This window comes from Pongo pygmaeus, chromosome 19, assembly GCF_028885625.2.
Source record: "Pongo pygmaeus isolate AG05252 chromosome 19, NHGRI_mPonPyg2-v2.0_pri, whole genome shotgun sequence".
In the NCBI taxonomy this organism is placed as follows: Eukaryota; Metazoa; Chordata; class Mammalia; order Primates; family Hominidae; genus Pongo; species Pongo pygmaeus.
This window is the reverse complement of record NC_072392.2, coordinates 96,465,149-96,487,816: the sequence shown is the minus strand read 5'-3', so window position 1 is coordinate 96,487,816 and position 22,668 is coordinate 96,465,149. Positions and strand designations below refer to the sequence as shown.

Below are 22,668 nucleotides of genomic sequence, written 5' to 3'. Positions count from 1 at the left end.
ATCTTCCCTGACCACAGCCCCTCTCTGGGAGCCGTGTGGCATCCAGCAGCCCCCTTCTGCAGGGGGGGATAGCATGTTAGATCTGGAAGGTGAAAGAACTCAACAGGTGCTCAGAGAGTAGCAGCCGCTATAAAGGCAGAGGCAATAGGGATAGGGGGTGGGGCCTCTTTCCCTCCCTAAACTCACTACAGCTGGGGAAAGAACGTGCATGATGAAAACTCGTGGTACTCTGACACTGACCCCACAATAAAGCAATATAACAAGAATCAATATTGCTTTGGTTGGATCAACACCTTTATGCATGTGAAAGGTACAAACTGACTATGCGGGGAGAACAGAGGAGCCCCATTTGGGCTGCGTGCTCCACGTGTGTCCTCCCGATGACTTCCCCTTCTCTCTCTCTCTCTCTTTCTCTTTTATCTATTTATTTTGTTAGAGACAGGGTCTCCCTATGTTGCCCAGGCTGGTCTTGAACTCCAGGGTTCAAGTGATCCTCCTGCCTTGGCTTCCCAAAGTGCTGGGATTACAGGCATGAGCCACCAAGCCCAGCCTCTCTTTTTCTTTCTTTTTTTTCTTTCTTTTTTTCTTTTTTTCAGAGACAGGGAGGGCAGGGGTCTCCCTATGTTGCCCAGGCTGGTCTCGAACTTCTGGGTTCAAGTGATCCCCCTGCCTCGGCTTCCCAAAGTGCTGGGATTATAGGCGTGAGCCACTGTGCCCAGCTTCCCCTTCTCTTGAGCTGAGTGCTGGTTTGAGATCTGTTATTGCATCCACATAAAGCTTATGTAGGGCCAGATGTGGTGGCTCGTGCCTGTGGTCTCAGCTACTTGGGAAGCCAAGCTGGGAGGATTGCTTGAACCCAGGCAGGAGGTTGAGGCTGCAGTAAACTGTAGCTATGATCAACAGAGCGAGACTCTGTCTTAAAAAACAAAAAAAGGCCAGGTGCAGTGGCTCACGCCTGTAATCTCAGCACTTTAGGAGGCCGAGGTGGGCGGGTCACTTGAGGTCAGGAGTTCCAGACCAGCCTGGCCAACATGGTGAAACCCTGTCTCTACTAAAAATACAAAAATTAGCCGGACGTGGTGGCTCATGCCTGTTATCCCAGCTACTCAGGAGCCTGAGGCAGAAGAATCACTTGAACCCAGGAGACAGAGGTTGCAGTGAGCTGAGATCACACCACTGCACTCCAGCCTGTGCAACAGAGCAAGACTCCATCTCAAAAAAAAAAAAATTGCTTAATGCCACTGTTATCTAGAAGGAGGTTTTGGCCAGGCGCAGTGGCTCACGCCTGTAATCCCAGCACTTTGGGAGGCCAAGGCGGGTGGATCACGAGGTCAGGAGTTTGAGACCAGCCTGGCCAATATGGTAAAACCCCGTCTCTACTAAAAATACAAAAATTAGCTGGGCCTGGTGGCGTGTGCCTGTAGTCCCAGCTACTCAGGAGGCGGAGGCAGAAGAATCACTTGAACCCAGGAGGCGGAGGTTGCAGTGAGCCGAGATCGCGCCACTGCACTCCAGCCTGGGCGACAGAGCGAGACTCCGTCTCAAAAAATAAAATAAAAAAAGGCCAAGCGCGGTGGCTCATGCCTGTAATCTCAGCACTTTGGGAGGCCGAGGCGGGTGGATCACTTGAGGTCAAGAGTTCGAGGCCAGCCTGGCCAACATGGTGAAATCCTGTCTCTACTAAAAATACAAAAATTAGCCAGGCGTGGTGGCTCACGCCTATAATCCCAGTTACTCAGGAGCCTGAGGCAGAAGACTCTCTTGAACCCGGGAGGCAGAGGTTGCAGTGAGCCGAGCTCACACCACTGCACTCCAGCCTGGGCAACAGAGCAACACTCAATCTCAAAAAAAAAAAAAAAAAAAAAAAAAAATGCTTAACGCTGCTGTTATCTAGAAGGAGGTTTCAGCCGGGTGCAGTGGCTCATGCCTGTAATCCCAGCACTTTGGGAGGCCGAGGCAGGCAGATCACGAGGTCAGGAGATTGAGACCATCCTGGCTAACACGGTGAAACCCTGTCTCTACTAAAAATACAAAAATTAGCCGGGCGTGGTGGCACATGCCTGTAGTCCCAGCTACTCAGGAGGCTGAGGGAGGAGAATTTCATGAACCTGGGAGGCGGAGGTTGCAGTGAGCCAAGATAGTGCCACTGCACTCCAGCCTGGGCAACAGAGCGAGACTCCGTCTCAAAAAAAAAAAAAAAAAGAAGGAGGAGGTTTCAGCATCACAGAACCGCGTCTCTGTAGAATGCGCACGTGTTTCACTCATGCTGCAGCGCTAGGAGACAGCCACGTTAGCAATCCATACCCCATCTGCATGAGAAGCCTGGGTTCAGTGTTTCCAATCCTAGATGTGCAGCTGGAACCACTGATTAAATTGTCCCCTAGGCAGCAGGCACCAGTCTTCGAGGGGCTACTTTGATGAATTCTGCTAGTATATTTCCCTTGAAATGGACCCAAATTATACCCTAGCCCAGTATGAAAAGGCACTGCTTTAGAACAGCCCATCATTTTTCATTATTCATCGTTCTTTCATCAACTTGGAACTCCAAGCCTGTCTCTAAGCTGTCGGGCCCTCTTCCAAGCCAGCATCAGACCCCATCACTGAAATCAGTGCAGAATGGGCTTTTGATGGACGAAACTCCAGTTATAAGTGACAAAAAACAATGTGGCATCCAAGCCTCTTCTTTTTTTTTTTCCCCCAGAGATGAGGTCTTGCTCTGTAGCGCAGGCTAGAGTGGTGCAGTGGTGTGATCACGGCTCACTGCAGCCTCAACTCCCTAGGTGCGAGTTTTCCTCCCACCTCAGCCTCCAGAGTAGCTGGGACCACAGGCATGTCACACCATTCCTGGGTAATTTTTTAAATTATTATTTTGGTAGAGACAGAGTCTTGCTTTGTTACCCAGGCTGGTCTCAAACTCCTGGCCTCAAGTAATACTCCCCACCCTGTCTCTCTTATTTTTATTTTATTTGTTGTTTTTTGTTTTTTTGGTTTTTTTTAAGAGTCTCGTTCTGTTGCCCAGGCTGGAGTGCAGTGGCACGATCCTGACTCACTGCAACCTCTGCCTCCCGGGTTCAAGCAATTCTCCTGCCTCAGCCTCCTGAGTAGCTGGGACTACATGCACCCACCACCACGCCCAGCTAATTTTTTTGTACTTTTAGTGGAGGCTGCGTTTCACCATGTTGGTCAGGCTGATCTCGAACTCCTAACCTCAAATGATCACCCACCTCGGCCTCCCAAAGTGCTGGGATCACAGGCATGAGCCACCACACCCGACCCTGCCTCTCTTCTTTTAAACCCATATGTAACTACCTGGAGCCAGCAGCTGGAGGACCAGCAGGCCTGGCCCTTTTGATGCCAGCGGGCAGAGCCCTCTGCTCCAGGCTGATGACACCATCTGCCACCTCCACCAAAGGGCTGGAGAAGCAGCTGGAGCTGAGTCACTGTCGGAGCAGCTGAGTGTCACCTATGCTACAACTGATTTCACAGCATTTGACAAACATCCCCCCACAGAAAATGAACCTCACTGAGTTTCCCTGTCCAACAGGTCAATTCATTAACTCAGGGCATTAGGATGCTAATCCCCCCTGCTAGACTCAAAGCCACTGTTCGAGTCAAACCCCCACATTCTAAGGGCTCTTGCATGGTTGGGGCCATGGGTTAGAACCAGGTACCTTTTCATTTTTCGTGGACAGTGGTATCGTTTGTGAGATGTGGCCGTGATTGGGAGGCAGCTGAAGAGCTGGGAGCTCTGCTCCCCAAGCACAACTCCCAGGCCTGTGAGGGGCTCAGCACGGTCACCCAGGCTTCCCCAGCACCTGCCCAGCGAGCCTGGCTGCCCAACAGGGTTCCACTCTCAGGGAGGCAGGCAGGCTCCTCCGAGGCCACACAGGGTTTCTAAGGGACAAGCTTCTCGGGCAGCCGTGCTTTGGGCACTGCAGCACCTGCCCAGCATCCTGGATGGTGGCTGCAAATGATATGCTGGAGAAACAACTTCCTCAAAGGCAAATGAGTTCGTGTTTTCTAGAGTGAAAGTTCCTTCCCGGACAAAGCTGAGACCTGCACTGGCTTTGAGTGACTAAATATCTTTCTGGGAGGCTTTGACTCACTGGGTAATGTGGAATGGGCAGTGCCCTAGGCTGCAGGGCTTCTCCGACATCATCCCGGAACCAGCCTGTGTTTCCTTCCCCACATCGCAGAGCTCACCTGCGGTGCCCATTCCGTTCCCTCTGGCCTGTGCATCCTCCGCTTCCCTTCCTGGTCCTGCCGGCAGCCTGCCACCTGTGCCAGGACAAACAGCTACATAGGGATGCCCTTTCCTGTCGCCATCCAGGGCAGAGCTCACTGTCTTCTCAGTATTCCTGCAGACACCAGCCACACATGTGCAGACGTGCATGGCTATTTGCTGACCTGTCTTCCCACCATTCAGAAAACAAAAACCCGGGGAGCTCACTGCAAGAGTTGTTCCTGGGCTTCAATTCCTGGACCTGGCATCTGGCGCACAGTAGGTGCACAAGCAAATACCTGAGTGAACGAATGGATGTCACCTCTTTGGGGATCACGTGGAAACCCCGGAAGTCAAGGCCCCAGTTTGGTCCCATCCAGCTGAAAAACAGGTGTAAATAATGTAGGCTAAGCCCAGCGGAGAGAAAATCTGCCGCTTAGTTGGTCTTTTGCTTTGTTGAGCTACATTCAGCTGAGTCAGGAAATCCTTCGTGATGCCAAGACGGGCTTGGGGCAAGCTGGGCCGCACAACTCACCCTCTCAACACAGACCTTGGATGTTGAAAGTGAATACAGTGCACTATCCTCACAACGGGGGAAAGGAGGGGAATGGTATGCGGGACCCCCTGTACTAGCCTTACAACTTCCTGTGAATTTTCATTTCAAAATAAAAGGTTACAATGTACAGAGAGGATCTACGGAAGCCTTGGGGAGGCAGGTGTCAGTTCCATATGACAGCCTTTCTGACAAAGCTGTCTGAAAATGGAATAGGGGTACTTTAAAGACAGCCCTCACTCCCTAGAATCAGACAGCCGACCATAGCCACCCTCCCAAGCTGACAGTGTCCTTCAGCAGTGAGGGCCCAGCTCTGGTTCAAATCCCAGCCCTAAAAGTTACTTATTCTACTATCTTGGACAAGTTATTTCATTTCTACAAGTCTTCATTTCTGCATTAAAAAATGGTAGCTAGGCCAGGCACAGTGGCTCACGCCTATAATACCAACAATTCGGATGCTGAAGCAGGATGATCACTTGAGCCCAGGAGTTTGAGACCAGCCTGGGCAACAAAGTGAGATCCCATCTAAACAAAAAAAATTTTTCAATTAGCCGGGTGTGATGGCGTGCACCTGTAGTCCCAGCTACTTGGGAGGCTAAGGTGGGAGGTTCACTTGAACACAAGAATTTGAGGTTGCGGTGCGCTATGGTCATTCCACTGCACTCCAGCCCGAGAGGGCAAGGCCTTGTCTCAAAAAAAAAAAGTAGATAAAACCACATGAGACTTTATTGGCAATTGTGAGTTACTCTTTCCACATGGCGACAGCCTGCAATGGGGGCTCCCGTTTGGCTTGCTGGTCTCTTCCGGGCGGCGGGCACTGCTGTCTCTACTTTCCAGGATGGCAGCTGGCCCGAGGGGCTCTAACCTGCCACTGGAACCTCACCCATAGCCCAGAAGCCTCCATTCACAACCCTTCCCAGACTCCACTCCGACTTAGAGAACCTGAAAAATGGACACGTATCTGAAAGAAAGTCTAGGCGGTTGTGCTTCGACAAGGGCCTACGGCTTTATTAACAGATGTCGAGGAAGCTTTCAGGTGCTGGCAGCCATGAGGGTCTGGTTTTAAGAACGGCCTTTAAGGAAAGGCCGTGGCAGGTGGGCTGAGAGGGGCAGCTCCAGCTCAGCCCTGCCCACAGCACAGGCTGACAGAAGCCGAGATCCACATCACCACCTAGTGTGCAAAGGAGTTGAAGACAAAACCATTTTTTTCCAGCTTCTCTACAAAGCCAATTACTAAGCAACAGTTATTAAAGTATCCATTTACAGACTAGCACAAATATAAAAAAAAAGCAGCTTAGATGAGTACAGAGGCTGGAGTACATTTTCTGCTAACAAAAACCACTGTGATATTCTCCAAGTTTAGAGGGAAAAGTCTATCTCAGGCTGACTTAGATGTGGCAGAAATAAGTGGGTCTGAAGTGCATTTTCAGTCGTTTCTACCCGGAAGGAGTCCGGATGATACAAACAGGTCTGGGGGTCGCGGCTCTGGCAAGCGCCCAGTGACAACTGCGCCTCTGCCAGGACGCTCATCCTCACTGCGGCTGTCTGGGCAGATGGCTGTTGGCAGGCTAGGGACGACGATGAACAACTGACAATATTTTAAAAACCCAGTAGGGTCCACAGCAGTGTTTGAAATGACAGGCTTTTTATTTCTCAGGAACAGCCGAGATGACCTCCAGAGGTTTCCAACGAAGCTATAACAATCCACCCCGCAGCTCTATGACAGGGAGGAGGGCGAATCAAATCCATCTTCTTACGCCAGACTTCAGCCCTGCGGGAGCTGCTGCCTCCAAAGAAAGCGGGGACCTGGGCGGACTGCGTCCCTCCCCCATGTGGAGAACGTGACAGATGTGAAGGTCGGGCTGACAGACACACAGCCTGCAGCAGCCCAGCCAGTCCCCCATAGCATCGAGCCAAGTCATTTAAAAAGGATTCAGGCCACTGCCTTTTTCTGAGGGAGGAGCGGCAAGCATGTGCCCTGCGGCTCACTGGGCCTGTCTAATCACACAGCAGTGGCAAAAGGAGTATCTGCCAGACGCTTCCTATCACTCTATTCTGTCTCCACATCCACCTGAAGTTCACCCCGTTTCCCCAATGACTTAGAATGGCTTTGTGCTTCGTTTTAATTGTAGTTTGTGCTATTCTGTGAATTAACAATTCAAACAAAATAAGAAAGCCACGTTATTAAACAGCAGAGGGGCTGGGGACTCTGTCTCCATTCCCTCCTCATCACACACAAGTCATGCATCTACCAAAAAAAAAAAAAAAAAAATTGTCCTCTGAGGCAGCACAGGTGTGACAGATAAGGAACCTGCAGCTCAGATTCAACAGGCACCTGCCAAGTCCACACTCAGGACTGTGTGACAGCCTCAACATGAGGACCAGACACATTCACTGTGGAAGGCTCTGCCCATGCAAACGAAGCCGTCAGCTCTAGCAAAAGGGACACTGCCTTCTTCCTCCCTCACTTCTCACCTGGTATGCCCGGGAATCAAGACAGCAAAAATGAGCCCCCCAAAAAAAGAGAGAGAGAGAGAAGCAGTCACTGTTATCAGCAGCACCCGCTGCACAGGTAGAAGCACCTCTGGTGCCACTTTCAAGACAAAACAAGAGTACAGTTGAAACATCTAATTTGAAAATGTTGATTCCTTTCCTAAGACATTGCTAAGGGTCCCACAGGAAGGCTGGTGGCACCAGGGAATAAACCCTGGAAGTAGTGCAGCCACTCTGGGACCAGGCAGCTCCAGCCAGAGGCCTCAATCCATGGCAGCCAGCTGCTCGATGGCACAGCGCACTTTCTTCGCAGTTTCCTCAAATTCTTTCTTCTTATTGTTGGTTTCCTTTGCCTGGAAATAAATAATAGACACATGACTGAAACCAGAGCTTCCCAGTCACATCCTGTAGATAAGATGACAAAGGAAAAAACAATCAGGGAACACTGAGAGAGCACCTAAATAAACTGGGCACTGGGCTGGGCAGATGCCCAGCTACCTGGGACAAACATCCTGATTCAGCTCACCTCCCTCTAGTTTAAGCTGCCTCCTAATAATCGAATAATAGAAAACACTGACGGAGTGCTTGGTATGCACCCAGCACCACTCTACCTGCTTCGCTCCATTAACTGATTTATGTTCACAGTGATCCTGCGGTGGGTGCTCCCATATCTCTACTATACAGGTGAGGAAACCGAGGTCCAGGCTGAAGGAGCCACTCAAAGTACCCAGCTAGTCTAGGCAGAGCTCTGCTCTTAACCACTGCCCTACCTTTCTCCTGAAACTCCTGGAGGAAAGTCCAGAGCCTTCCTCTTCATGTCCAGTTAAACAGACCCTGGCAAACATCAGGCTCTTCCTCGAACAGAAATTCTTTTGCTTCCAGTCCCTCCCTGAATCTGGCTTCCAATTTTTTCATTCTGCTAACAGAGCTCTCTCCTAAGGGGCAAATGACAATCACATTAGCAAATCCAGGGACCCCCTTCCCTATCATATTTTTTATAAACCCTAATTCCTCTACTACATTAAAAAACAAAGACCTTTATTGGGTTAAATTTGTTTGCTGACAGAGGTTAACTTAAAAAAAAATTACTTTTTTTTTGAGACGGACTTTCGCTCTTGTTGCCTAGGCTGGAGTGCAAAGGCACGATCTTGGCTCACCGCAACCTCTGCCTCCCGGGTTCAAGAGATTCTCCTGCCTCAGCCTCCCGAGTAGCTGGGATTACAGGCATGCGCCACCACCCCGGCTAATTTTGTATTTTTAGTAGAGATGGGGTCTCTCCATGTTGGTCAGGTTGGTCTAGAACTCATGATCTCATGTAATCAGCCTCCCAAAGTGCTGGGATTACAGGTGTGAGCCACTGTGCCCAGCCAAAAAATTACTTTTCAATATGTACTTTATATATTCTAATATATCCTAAATTTTGCCTCATGTATAAGTAATAATTTGTCATTTATTTTATACAAATTTATAATTTATAAATTATTAAAAGAAAATTTATTAAAAAATAATAAATTGATAAGAAAACAGTGCACCGTTTGTTTTTTTTTTTAAGAGACAGGGTCTTGCTCTGTCACCCAGGCTGGAATGCAGTGGCAAGATCATGGCTCACTGCAGCTTTGACCTGCAAGGCTCAAAGTGATCCTCCCACCTCAGCCTCCTGAGTAGTTGAGACTACAGGCACGTGCCACCATGCCTGGCTAATTTTTTGTGTATTTTTTGAAGAGATGAGGTCTGGCCACATTGCCCAGGCTTGCCTCAAAACTCCTGGGCTCAATCAATCCTTCTGCCTTGGCCTCCCAAAGTGCTGGGATTAAGGCACAAGCCACTGCACCTGGCCCAACAGCGCACTTGTAATGGACTGTGATGGACAACTCTGCAGTCCCAGGGAGCCTCACCTTTATTGATATGGAAAGATAACCATGGCTTTTAAAATATATATATATACACATAGATTATTCAGTTTCTTCTTCTCTTTCAAAAAAGCCTAAAATTAACGAAGCTCCTTTGCATACATGCTATAATTTAACCACCCCAATGTGGAGGTCAATATCTCCATTTTATACATTTTTCCACTAAAGGTAGGAGCGAAGCAAACACAACTCTTGCTATTGAAGAACAAAACAGGCCAGGCATGGTGGCTCACACCTGTAATCCCAGCACTTTGGGAGGCCGAGGCAGGCGGATCACGAGGTCAGGAGATCGAGACCATCCTGGCTAACACAGTGAAACCCCGTCTCTACTAAAAAAATACAAAAAATTGGCCGGGCATGGTGGCGGACGCCCGTAGTCCCAGCTACTCAGGAGGCTGAGGCAGGAGAATGGAGTGAACATGGGAGGCGGAGCTTGCCGTCAGCCGAGATCATGCCACTGCACTCCAGCCTGGGCGACAGAGTGAGATTCCGTCTCAAAAAAAAAGAAAAAAAAAAAAATTTAAAATTAGCCAGGCATGGTGGCATGCACCTGTAGTCCCAGCTACTGGGAGACTGAGGCAGGAGGATTACTTGAGTCCAGGAGGTCGAGGCTATAGTGAGCTGTGATTGCGCCACTGTACTCCAGCCTGAGCAACAGAGCAAGACCTTGCCAATGAAAACAAACAAAAAACTCCTGCCGCCCAGGTCTACAACTTGCCTCTCCTTCTAGTGCTTCATTTTGTCCTCATCACAAGTATTTACCAAGTAAACTCTTATGAAGAACTAAGTTGTTCTGTTTATTTCCACATTAAATTTATTCCCTGATCGATTTTCACACTGGTTCTAATTTATTTCATTGTTTCAAAAGCTAAGCACCAAGGCAGCGGCAGGAACAAGAATCAGCACCCAGTGCATCGCCCTGGATGGCCAGGCCTCAGCTTCCACAGCACTGCCCTCCTGGCACCCTGGCAAGGCAGCAGACAGGGGCATCCTGCCATCAAATCTGGGATCTTGGCAATCCCCAGCATCACCAGCAACAGCATCCTTGTCTTCAGGATTCGTAGAGCGCAGCACACGCGCCTATGGTCCCAGCTACTTGGGAGGCTGAGGTGGGAGGATCATTTGAGCCCAGGGGGTCGAGGCTGAGGTGAGCCAAGATCACACCACTGCACTCAGCCTGGGTGACAGAGTAAGACCCTGTCTCAAAAAAAAAAAAAGATTATATTGTTTCAGAATTAAAGTAATAAAAACAAATCCATAAAAGTATTCTGTATTCTGAATTGGGGAAAACACACACAAAAAAACAGTTCAAAATAAAAGCCAAGCAGTTTTTAAATCTCCCCACTTTTCTCGAAGGCTGGAATGTCTCCCCTCATTCCAGTCTGGCTGGGTCTGACTATCAGGAGATGGAGACCGAGGGGTCTCCTGCGGGGGCTGAGGCCTCTACTTCTGCCTCCTGCTCCTTCAGCTCACACATCATGAAAGCCTACTTTTCCTTTCTTTTTTTTTTTTTTGAGACAGTCTCGCTCTGTTGCCCAGGCTGGAGTGCAGTGGCGCGACCTCGGCTCACTGCAAGCTCCGCCGCCCCGGTTCACACCATTCTCCTGCCTCAGCCTCCCGAGTAGCTGGGACTACAGGCGCCCGCCACCACGCCCGGCTAATTTTTTATATTTTTAGTAGAGAAGGGGTTTCACCGTGTTAGCCACGATGGTCTCGATCTCCTGACCTCGTGATCCGCCTGCCTCGGCCTCCCAAAGTGCTGGGATTACAGGCGTGAACCACCACGCCTGGCCCTGAAAGTCTACTTTTCTTAATCACATCTTCCAACAGGTGAGTCGACTTCCCCTACCAGACTGCATCTTCATCCCTGTAACCCTAGAGCGGAGCACCCTGCGGCGTCCACCAGCACTTCAGGGCTTTCTGGAACTGGATGGTGTCAGATTTCAGTCGCTCTATTTGCAAGGGCAACAATCCTCTGTCTTTGTCAGCGCTCTGGGACCTGGTTTCCAGCTCACGCCTCCACATCCACTCTGCTCCTCCCCTGTGCCATGATGGTCCCAGGCACACAAGCTGCTCCTTGTCTAAAACAGGGCTTGGCAAGCAAGGGCCTGCTGGCCAAATCCATCCAGCCCGCCATGGCTTTTTCTCCAGCCCATGGGCTAAAAATGCTTTTTATGTTTCTAAAAGGTTGTGAAAAACTACAACAAAAGACAATATGCAACAGAGACTCTGACCCACGAGGGCTAAGAGATGGTCTATGGCATGCTACAGAAAAGCTGGCTGACCCCTGACCTGGAAAAAGATGATCCCTAGCCCACTTTCCAGTTCCCACGCTACAGCTCCCACAACCTCAACCAGGTGACAAGCTCTCTCACAGCATGCTTCACCCACAACTGGCCTCTTCCCTCTTCCTGACAAAACACAATCTTAGTCCTTAGCACTTAAAAGCCACTATATTGAGGCCAGGTGTGGTGGCTCATGCCTGTAATCCCAGCACTTTGGGAGGCCAAGGCGGGCAGATCACTTGAGGCCAGGAGTTCGAGACCAGCTTAGCCAACATGGCAAAACCCTGTTTCTACTAAAAATACAAAAGTTAGCTGGGCCTGGTGGCACACACCTATAATCTCAGCTACTTGGGAGCCTGAGGCACGAGAATCGCTTGAACCTGGGAGGTGAAGGTCGCAGTGAGCCAAGATCGCACCACCACACTCCAACCTGGGCGACTAAGTGACACTCTGTCTCAAATTAAAATAAGGCCACATATAAGGACAGAATTAGTTTACGCTGATCTCTACAAAGGAATACAATTTTCAAGCTGAAAAGGAACCTGAGAAACCATGGGATGGGGGTGTCTAACCTCTATTCAGCAAGGAAAGCATGACCACGACTGGCTTAAACTCAAAGTCTGCAAGTGACAGAGACAGAACTACGATGTCTCCTGACTCTCCACCCAGGGCTTTGCTACAAGGATATGGAATCCCCCAGTACTTATTCTGTGTGGGGCTGCCAGACATAGCAAATAAGAATATATGACGCCCAGGCCGGGTGCAGTAGATCACACCTGTAATCCCAGCGCTTTGGGAGGCTGAGGCATGCAGATCACTTGAGGTCAGGAGTTTGAGACCAGCCTGGCCAACATGATGAAACCCTGTCTCTAATAAAAATACCAAAAAAAATTAGCCGGGCGTGGTGGTGGGCGCCTGTAGTCCCAGCTACTCAGGAGGCTGAGGCAGGAGAATGGCGTGAACCCGGGAGGCAGAGCTTGTAGTGAGCCGAGATCGTGCCACTGCACTCCAGCCTGGGCGACAGAGCAAGGCTCTGTCTCAAAAAAAAAAATTAAAAAAATTTAAAAAAGGCCAGGCATGGTGGCTCATGCCTGTAATTCCAGCACTCTGGGAGGCTAAAGCAGGCAGATCACAAGGTCAGGAGTTTGAGACCAGCTTGGCCAGCATGGTGAAACCCCGTCTCTACTAAAAATACAAAAATTAGCCAGGCATGGTGGTGCGTGCTTGTAGTCCCAGCTACTCGGGAGGATGAGGCAGGAGAATTGCTTGACCCCGGGAGGCAGAGGTTGCAGTGAGCCGAGATCGTGCCACTGCACTCCAGCCTGGGTGACAAAGTGAGACTCCGTCTCAAAAAAAAAAAAAAAAAAAAAAAGCCCAGTTACATTTCAACTTCAGATAAATGACTAAGTTTCTAGTAAATACTGACACAAAATGTGGGATTTACTTATACTTATACCGGTATATACTTATACCGGCCACACTCCAGGAGTTTTAAAATCACACAGACATCCTAGGGGCTTTAAAAATGATTCCCAGTTGGGCACAGTGGCTCATGCCTGTAATCTCAGCACTTTGGGAGGCCAAGGCAAAGGGATCCCTCGAGCTCAGGAGTTCAAGACCAGCCTGGACAACATAGGGAACCCTCATCTCTACAAAAATAAATAAACAAATAAATAAATAAATTAGGTGGGCATGGTGGGGTGCGCCTGTAGTCCCAATTACTTGGGAGGATGAGGTGGGAGGATCACTTGAGCTCAGGAGTTCAAGGCTGCAGTGAGCTATGGTGTACCACTGCACTGCAGCCCAGGTGATAGAGTGAGTCCCTGTCTCAAAAAAAAAAAAAAAAGAGCCGGGCGTGGTGGCTCACACCTGTAATCCCAGCACTCTGGGAGGCTGAGGCAGGCGGATCACGAGGTCAGGAGATCGAGACCATCCTGGCTAACACGGTGAAACCCCGTCTCTACTAAAAATACAAAAAAATTAGCTGGGCGTGGTGGCGGGTGCCTGTAGTCCCAGCTACTCGGCAGCCTGAGGCAGGAGAATGGCTTGAACCCGGGGGGCGGAGCTTGCAGTGAGCCGAGACCGCGTCGCTGCAGTCCAGCCTGGGCGACAGAGCAAGACTCCATCTCAAATAAATAAATAAATTTAAAAATAAAAATACTTCCTGAGGCCAGGCGTGGTGGCTCACACCTGTAATCTCAGCACTTTGGGAGGCTGAGACGGGCGGATCACCTGAGGTCAGGAGTTCAAGACCAGCCTGGCCAACATGGTGAAACCTTGTCTCTACCAAAAATACAAAAATTACCTGGGTGTGGTGGCACATGCCTGTAATCCCAGCTACTTGGGAGGCTGAAGCAGGCAAATCGCTTGAGCCCAGGAGGCGGAGGTTGCAGTGAGCCGAGATCGCGCCACTCCACTCCAGCCTGGGTAACAGAGTGAAACTGTGTCTCAGAACAACAAAAAAAAGCCAGGCGTGGTGGTTCATGCCTGTAATCCCAGCACTTTGGGAGGCCAAGGTGGGCGAATCACGAGGTCAGGAGTTCAAGACCAGCCTAGGCAATGTGGTGAAACCCCATCTCTACTAAAAATACAAAAATTAGCTGGGTGTGGTGGCACGTGCCTGTAATCCCAGCTACTTGGGAAGCTGAGGCAGGAGAATCACTTGAACCCGAGAGGTGGAGGTTGCAGTGAGCCAAGATTGCACCATTGCACTCCAGCCTGGGCAACAAGAGTGAAACTACTCTATCTCAGAAAAAAAAAAAAAAAAAAAAAGCTTCCTGAGGAAAACACAGAGTCCCTTTGAGGGACTAGGTAGTTTAGTGCTAAAGACATTGAACAGGGTTTGAACAGTTCTTATTCCCAATACATACAATTTTGTTCTTGGCTCTTTCTCTGTCCAGTTTCAAAAATTCACCAAGGGTTAATTCTTCAAACTGCTTCTTGACAGAAAGGAAAGCGCAACCGGACGAATGCTTTTTATGTTCCTCTCTAGAAAAATCAAAACAGCGGAAAGGCAGCTGAAGGGATTAAAGTAGCAGTCCACTCCCCACGGGCCACCTTCCCACGCCCTCCACAGGAACACCCTGCTCTGCCTCAGGAGTAAGACGTCAAGTCTGAAGTTGATGGCATCAGTGCTTTGCCCAAGCCACATTCCCATATTGCACCTCTTAGCACCTTCTCTCTCCCTATGGACATCTCCCCCCACATCTGTGTGGCTAATGTATCTATTTTATCTGGACTTCTTTAGCAATTAGTTGGAAAAATGTTACATGGTATACATCCAAAGGAATTACATGTCAAATCCCTCCAACATTCTCAAGGAACTGTTTGAAGTAATTTCATTTCACTGGAATTGTTATGTAATCCACTGTAAGGATTTTTTTTTTTTTCCTGAGATGGAGTCTCGCTCTGTCGCCCAGGCTGGAGTGCAGTGGCGTGATCTCTGCTCACTGCAAGCTCCGCCTCCTGGGTTCACACCATTCTCCTGCCTCAGCCTCTCGAGTAGCTGGGACTACAGACACCCGCCACCACGCCCAGCTAATTTTTTCTATTTTTTTTTTAGTAGAGACGGGGTTTCACCATGTTAGCCAGGATGGTCTCGATCACCTGACCTCGTGATCTGCCCGCCTCAGCCTCCCACAGTGCTGGGATTACAGACGTGAGCCACTACGCCTGGCCCACTGTAAGGATTAAGGGCAGAGAAAGGCATTATTGCCCAGGGTTCCCCAAGTGACCCCCTAGCTCATACTTTCATTTTCTGCTAGGGGAGTCTCCCTGCATAACTGATTATCACCATTACCAGAACTGTATTACAATGAAAACATGGCCCCACAAAGTCCAAAAGGACAGCCAGTTGTAACTCTAATCTGAAAATATGATAACACTTATTCATTTTCAAGAAGAATACCACTGATCTTTTCCCAATGATTACGGGGATGCAGTATAACCACCATAGCAAACATACTAAGAAAAAAAACAGCTACTCTCTTCTGGCCAACAACAAAAACAACTGGGGTGATTCTCAAGAGGAAAAAAATTAAAGTTGTGGAAGCAACTGAATCTGACAGAAAAAAAGGTGAGAAAAGAATATGGCGTTACAGTGTGGAAAGACAAATTCTGTACTCATCCGAGTACAGAATTTCATTTTCATTAACTAGGCATCTTGAAGAAAAAAATCCAAAACAACACTGAAGTATATGCTTTCTTTTTTTTTTCAATTTTTTATTTTTATGATGGAGTCTCGCTCTGTTGCCGAGGCTGGAGTGCATTGGCATGATCTCGGCTCACTGCAACCTCCGCCTCCCAGGTTCAAGCGATTCTCCTGCCTCAGCCTCCCGAGTAGCTGGGATTACGGGCATGCGCTACCATGCCCGGCTAATTTTTGTATTTTTAGTAGAGACGGGGTTTCACCAAGTTGGCCAGGCTGGTCTTGAGCTCCTGACCTCAGGTGATCCGCCTGCCTCAGCCTCCCAAAGTGTGAAGTGCACACTTTCAAAGGGTAATTTTTGTGCTATGTGGGTTATATTTCAATTAAACCGTTTTTAAAAAAATCTCAAGAAAAGCACTTGGACATTCCTGGGAGTTCACAACAACAGGATCTGCTAATGTATTCTGTTGAACATGAAAGGCATCAGGCATCTTACGTGAATGAGACTTTAACATCCACCCCAAAGGCATTTTGGTCAAATGAGATTTAATTAGGTGGTAAGCATCACCAAGGCACCAGCATTCAGAGAGGTATCCGTTCCCAACAGCTGTTTAAGAAGCAATGAGGCTGGAAAGCAACCCTCCCATACTAGGTGTCTTCACAACTCAAATCTTTTGACAGCTCAGTTCAAAACAAAGCCCATCGAGGCTGGCCAGAGAAGACTTACATGGGGTCGTCATCTGGCTCCCAGCCTTCCAGCTCCTTGAAGCAGAAGAAACACTGGGCCAAGTCTGGCTCGTTCTCAGTGGGGCAGTGGATGAAGCCAGCCTCGGCCATCTGCAAGGGATAGCACAGCTCGTGAGTGGACTTGGCAGCCCGGAACCCCGAGGCCCAGCCACAAAGGCCTCGATGGGGACAAAGCAGGGAGGGGAGGCCGGCCCGGACTCAAGGGGCCCAGCCACAGTGGCCTCGCTGGGGACAGGACGGGGAGGGGAGGGCGGCTCGTACTCCCGAGGCCCAGTCACAGTGGCCTCGCTAGGGACAGGGCAAGGCGGGCGTGGGGGACCCCAGGGGGCCGGGCAGTCTCACCCGCTCCGGGGTGCAGGCGCAGCCCTCCAAGAAGGGCCAGTTCTTGAATGTAGAGATGCGGTGGTCCTTGAGAAAGGGCTGCCAGGCAGGGGGCAACGTCGGGGCACCCATGCCGCCGCCGCCACCTCTGCCAACGGGTCCCGCGATTCAAACCTGGCGGTTAATGGCGCGCCGCGGGGCACGTCGGGAGCGCACGCCTTCTTAGGCGGTCCACCCCCCGCGGCCTTCTGGGAATAGAGGCGGGGCGGCGCGGGATGTGCCGGGAGTTGTAGTCCTCTCGCCGCGTGGCTCTGCCCATGGTCGCTGTGCACCCAGCGACGCCGCGCCAGCTCGTCCCTGCCCACACCTAGCGCCCTCTCGACTGCTTTCAAAGAGCGCGTGCAGGCCAGGTGCAGTGGCTCACGCCTGTAATCCCAACACTGAGAGGCCTAGGCAGGGACATCACTTGAGTCCTGGAGTTCAAGACCAGCCTGGCCATCACGGTGAAACCTTGTCTCTATTAAAAATACAAAAATTAGCCGGGCGTGGTGGTGCATGCCTGTAATCCCAACTACTCGGGAGGCTGAGGCAGGAGAATCGCTTGAACCCGGGAGGCAGAGGTTGCAGTGAGCTGAGATTGTGCCATTGCACTCCAGCCTGGGCAACAAGAGCAAAACTCAGTCAAAAAAAAAAAAAAAAAAAGTCAGACAGGAGAGCTTTACAGGGCGCCACCTCTGCAAAAAGCAACCACTCCAGATGGCCATGAAGGACAAATGGACAGGGGAGGGATGGAGTGCAGCAGACATCACTATCCCGGCGAGTACATCGTTGACTGCACGACCTGGGTTTCCAGGAGGGCCACCTTCTGGAGTCAGGGGCCAAGGACTGGGCCACCGCCGTGATAAGAAGACAAGGGAGCTGGGGAAAGCCCAGTGGAGGGTGGGGGCCTGTGCTCAGGGCAAACTCCTCCTTTCCCTCCGCAAAGCAGGGCATCCCACCAACAGTAAGTCCTGCAGCCTATTAAAAAAAAAAAATCAGTGTGTCCTCTGCTTTGGAACAGGGTGTTCTGGAGTCACTTCTGGAGCTGGGCATTAGAGGTTGGCACCTCTCACATCCGCTGACTTCTCTGGTTCTATGGCCAGAGATAAGAAGCCTGGCCTTATTAGCCCTCCAGCCCCACGCAGGCCTGGTGCCTCCACTCTCTTTTTCATTTTGGGTTTTATTTATATATTTATTTATTTTTGCAACCTCTCCCCACCCCTCCCACCCCGCCCCCATTCTTTAATACAGAAACTTTTTATTTTGATGTTTATTTATTTATTTGAAACTGAGTCTCGCTCTATCTCCCATGCTGGAGTGCAGTGGCATGATCTCAGCTCACTGCAACCTCCTCCCTGCTGTGGGTTCAAGCGATTCTCCCGCCTCAGCCTCCCGAGTAGCTGGGATTACAGGCACGCACCACCACACCAGGCTAATTTTTGTATTTTTAGTAGAGACGGGGTTTCGCCATGTTTGCCAGGCTGGTCTCAAACTCCGGACCTCAGGTGACCTGCCTGCCTCGGCCTCCCAAAGTCCTGGGATTACAGACGTGAGCCACTGCGCCCAGCCTGATGTCAATTTAAATAAAAGATAATTGCAAGAATAGTACAAAGAATACTCAGATACCCTTCACCCAAATTTTCTGTTTATGTTTTGCCTATTTCCTTTAACATTCACTCTCTGCTTCTTCCTCCCTTTCTCTCCTCCTCTCCCTCTCTCTTACCCGTTCCCTCTCTCTACTCCCTGCTCTCTCGCTGTCTCCTTCTCTGTCTCCTCTCTTCCTTTCTCTCTCCCTTTCCCTGACCTCCTCTCTCTCCCTCTCTCTCTCTCCCCTCATATATATGAACACACACGCACCCCTGTATGTGTATATATCATATGCATGTATATGTACGTATATGGGTGGTTTACCTGAACCGTTTGTAAGTTGAAGGCATTAGCATACTACCCCGAAATACTTCATTATCTTACACAACCACAACACAATCATCAAAATCAGGAAACTTAACTTCGCTGCAGTTATCAAATCCAGTTGACTTTGGCAGGTTGCCCCTGGGTCCCGCTGATTGGCTCGCTAACCGGGCCCTGGCACCACCATGGCCTCTGCTGGGGTGGCCCCCGGGCACAGACCAAGGACGTGTCACCTCCACTGGCAACCGCAGCAGTTGCCTGCCCTCAGGAGGGAGGAAGGGAACAACAACTCCTTTTCATTTCTCTTTTTTTTTTTTTGAGAGAGTCTCGCTCTGTCGCCAGGCTGGAGTGCAGTGCAGTGGCACAATCTTGGCTCACTGCAACCTCCGTCTCCTGGGTTCCAGCAACTCTCTGTCTCAGCACCCCCAGTAGCTGGGATTACAGGCGCCCGCCCCCATGCCCAGCTAATTTTTTTGTATTTTTAGTAGAGACGGGGTTTCACCATCTTGGCCAGGCTGGTATTGAACTCCTGACCTCGTGATCCACCTGCCTCAGCCTCCCAAAGTGCTGGGATTACAAGCATAAGCCACCACGCCTGGCCTAACTCCTTTTCACTTCTGCTCACAATGTCATCAAATGCATGGACAAGGACAGCCCAGGTGTCCTCCTGGACCTGAACACCCTCAAAACTGAGTTCCAGGAGCTTCAAAAGCTCATGGGCACCGGGCCCCCAGCATCCTCCCGAGCCCGAGCAGCAGCTGCAGCCCCACAGCATCCGGGTGCAAGTTAGGACCAGAAGGGGCTTCTACAAAAGTGCCGGAGTCTCTGCGCGTTTGAAATCCCCGAGAAGCAGAGTGAGGCTGACTTCAGGAATGGCTGAGAAAGATTGGGGGAAGCAGTGGCCTGTGTGCCCCGACCCCACACAGTCCCTCGGGGTGTGGTCCCTTTGGACCCCAGCTCTGACTTCAAGCCACCTGGGGTGGGGCTGCTGTGCTGTGCCCAGCTTGAATATATCCGCATGTCTAAACAAATAATAACTTGAGTGCCTGAAGGCAGGAGTAAGGATGGTCCTGGAGGCTGGGGAGTGGGTGGAGGATCCTCCCGTCTCTGGGAAGGGGGCCATCTGCGGCGAGTCTGGGCCCCATCGGCACACTGAAGGTGCACCAGGAAAGGAGGGGGCTGTTCTTTGCTTCCTTCCCCCCTCTTCTCCCACCCCGAGGTACGATCAGTGCGTACCAAGTACATATCATTCCTGTGATCAGCAGGTGCATGAAATATTTGCATAGCATTCACTGGACAAATTAGGCCTGCGGCCTGGACTTAATATGATAAGAGAAGGCTGTGAGAGAACGAACATTGTTTTTGAAAGGGCAGAAGGGTCAGGCCGGGCATGGTGGCTCACGCCTGTAATCCCAGGACTTTGGGAGGCAGAGGCGGGCAGACCACAAGGTCAGGAGTTTGAGATCAGCCTGGCCAATATGGTGAAACCGCGTGTCTACTAAAAATACAAAAATTAGCCAGGCGTAGTGGTGCGTGCCTGTAGTCCCAGCTACTCGGGAGGCTGAGGCAGGAGAATCGCTTGAACCCCAGAGGTGGACGTTGCAGTGAGCCGAGATCACGCCACTGCACTCCAGCCTGGGCAACAAGAGTGAAACTCTGTCTCGGAAAAAAAAAGAAAGAAAAAAGAACCAGGCGTGGTGGCTCACGCCTGTAATCCCAGCAGTTTGGGAGGCCGAGGCGGGTGGATCACAAGGTCAGGAGATTGAGAACGTCCTGGCTAACACGGTGAAACCCTGTCTCTACTAGAAAATACAAAAAATTAGCTGGGCGTGGTGGCGGGCACCTGTAGTCCCAGCTACGTGGGAGGTTGAGGCAGGAGAATGGCGTGATCCCGGGAGGCAGAGCTTGCAGTGAGCCGAGATCACGCCGCTGCACTCCAGCCTGGGCGACAGAGCAAGACTCTGTCTCAAAAAAAAAAAAAAAAAAGAAAAAGAAAAAAAGAAAAGGCAGAAGGGTCTTTTCCTCCCACAATAGTTGGGTTCCTTCTATGTTTGAGCCGCAGTGAACTGTATCCGTGGGGGTGTCAGTCCCGAGCCCGCTGGGCAGCCCCTGTCTCCAGGTTCCCCACCTTCTAGAGTCTCCTTACCTTCAGCTCACCCCCTCCAACTCCTGCCACCTTTGGAGAGTGACCAAGCCTCTTCCCATCCGCAGTGCTTCCCGGAGCTGGCAGGTGCTGTCCTGTCCACCCAGGCTCAAACAGGACGTCAGGCAAACAGATCTTTCATCAAACGGCATTTCAGCTTCACATTGCCCTCATTTAAAAAAGTATTTCCCAGCCCGGGGCAGTGGCTCACGCCTGTAATCTCAGCACTTTGGGAGACCAAGGAGGGAGGATCACTTGAATCTAGGAGTTCAAGATCAGCCTGGGCAACACTGAGACCCCATCTCTATAAAAAATTTAAAAAATTAGCCAGGAAAGGCCATGCCCGGTGGCTCACGCCTGTAATCCCAGCACTTTGGAAGGCTGAGGCAGGTGGATCACCTGAGGTCAGGAGTTTGAGACCAGCCTGACCAATATGGTGAAACCCTGTCTCTATTAAAAATACAAAAAATTATCCGGGCATGGTGGTGGGCACCTGTAATCCCAGCTACTCGGGAGGCTTAGGCACGAGAATCACTTGAATCTAAGAGGCAGAGGTTGCAGTGAGCCGAGATCCTGCCATTGCATTCAAGCCAGAGCAACAAGAGTGAAACTTCATCTAAAAAAAAAAAATCAGTCAGGCATGCACCTGTAGTTCCAGCTACTCGGGAGACTGAGGTGGAAGGATCACTTGATCCTGGGAGGTCAAAGCTGCAGTGAGCCATGATTGGGCCACTGCACTCCAGCCTGGGAGAAAGAGATCCAGTCTCAAAAAAAAAAAAAAAAAAAAAGAAAGTCTTTTTTTTTTTTTGAGACGGAGTCTTGCTCTGTGGCCCAGGCTGGAGTGCAATGGCATGATCTCGGCTCACTGCAAACTCCGGCTCCTGGGTTCGAGTGATTCTCCTGCCTCAGCCTCCCAAGTAGCTGGGATTACAGGCCTGCACCACCACGCCCAGCTAATTTTTTGTATTTTTAGTAGAGACGGGGTTTCACCATGTTGGCCAGGCTGGTCTTGAACTCCTGACCTCAGGTGATCCACCCACCTCAGCCTCTCAAAGTGCTGGGATTACAGGCATGAGCCACCATGCCCTGCCAAAAAGAGGATATTTTGAGAGAAAGAGAGCAACCCCATAACTTTGCTTGTTTCGTTTTGAGACAGAGTTTCACTCGTTGCCCAGGCTGGAATGCAACGGTGCAATCTTAGCTCACTGCAACCTCTGCCTCCCAGGTTCAAGCGATTCTCCTGCCTCAGCCTCCCAAGTAGCTGGGATTACAGGCATGTGTCACCATGCCCGGCTAATTTTTTTATCTTTAGTAGAGACAGGGTTTTGTCATGTTGGCTAGGCTGGTCTCGAACTCCTGACCTCAGGCGATCCACCTGCCTCAGCCTCCCAAAGTGCTGGGATTATAGGCGTGAGCCACGGCACCTGGCTTCACATAACTTTGATCATATTGTTTTAATCGTTCTACTTTATTAGTTATTGTTAATCTCTTAGAAGGAATATTTATATACCCTTTGCCAATTTATAAATTAAACTTTATCATAGGTATGTATATGCAGGAAAAAACATAGTGTATATAGGGTTCAGTATTATCCATGGTTTCAGAGGGTCTTGGAGTGAATCCTGCAGATAAGGGAGGCTATTGTGGCTCTTGGAGATATTCCACACGGTCAACATAGATCTCTTTGTAATGGCTGCAGGGTTTGATGCTGCTTGAATGCGTTTATTCCCTAATGAACACTAGGCTGTTTCTTGTTTTTTTTTTTTTGCTATACTCAATAATGTCATGGTGGAAATTCTTTTTTTTTCCCCCAGCTTTTACTTTAAGTTCCAGCGTATATGTGTAGGATGTGCAGGTTTGTTACACAGGTAAATGTGTGTCATGATGGTTTGCTGCA

At 50.1% G+C, this 22,668-nt stretch overlaps 1 protein-coding gene across 2 annotated transcripts; it reads right to left on the bottom strand.

Moving 5' to 3' along the window:
• Positions 1–5,756: 5,756 nt before the first annotated feature.
• Positions 5,757–16,939, bottom strand: BIRC5 (baculoviral IAP repeat containing 5). 2 transcript variants are annotated; one of them, XM_054456686.2, is made up of 4 exons: positions 16,700–16,939; positions 16,338–16,447; positions 14,334–14,451; positions 5,757–7,621 (listed from the first exon to the last, which is right to left on the bottom strand). In XM_054456686.2, the coding sequence occupies exons 1-4, from the start codon at positions 16,808–16,810 to the stop codon at positions 7,532–7,534; spliced, it is 429 nt and encodes a 142-aa protein (XP_054312661.1). In that variant the 5' UTR covers positions 16,811–16,939; the 3' UTR covers positions 5,757–7,531. The 2 variants fall into 2 exon arrangements, with proteins under 2 accessions (XP_054312661.1, XP_054312662.1); XM_054456687.2 differs by lacking the exon at positions 14,334–14,451 and having other exon boundaries at positions 16,700–16,899.
• Positions 16,940–22,668: the final 5,729 nt, after the last annotated feature.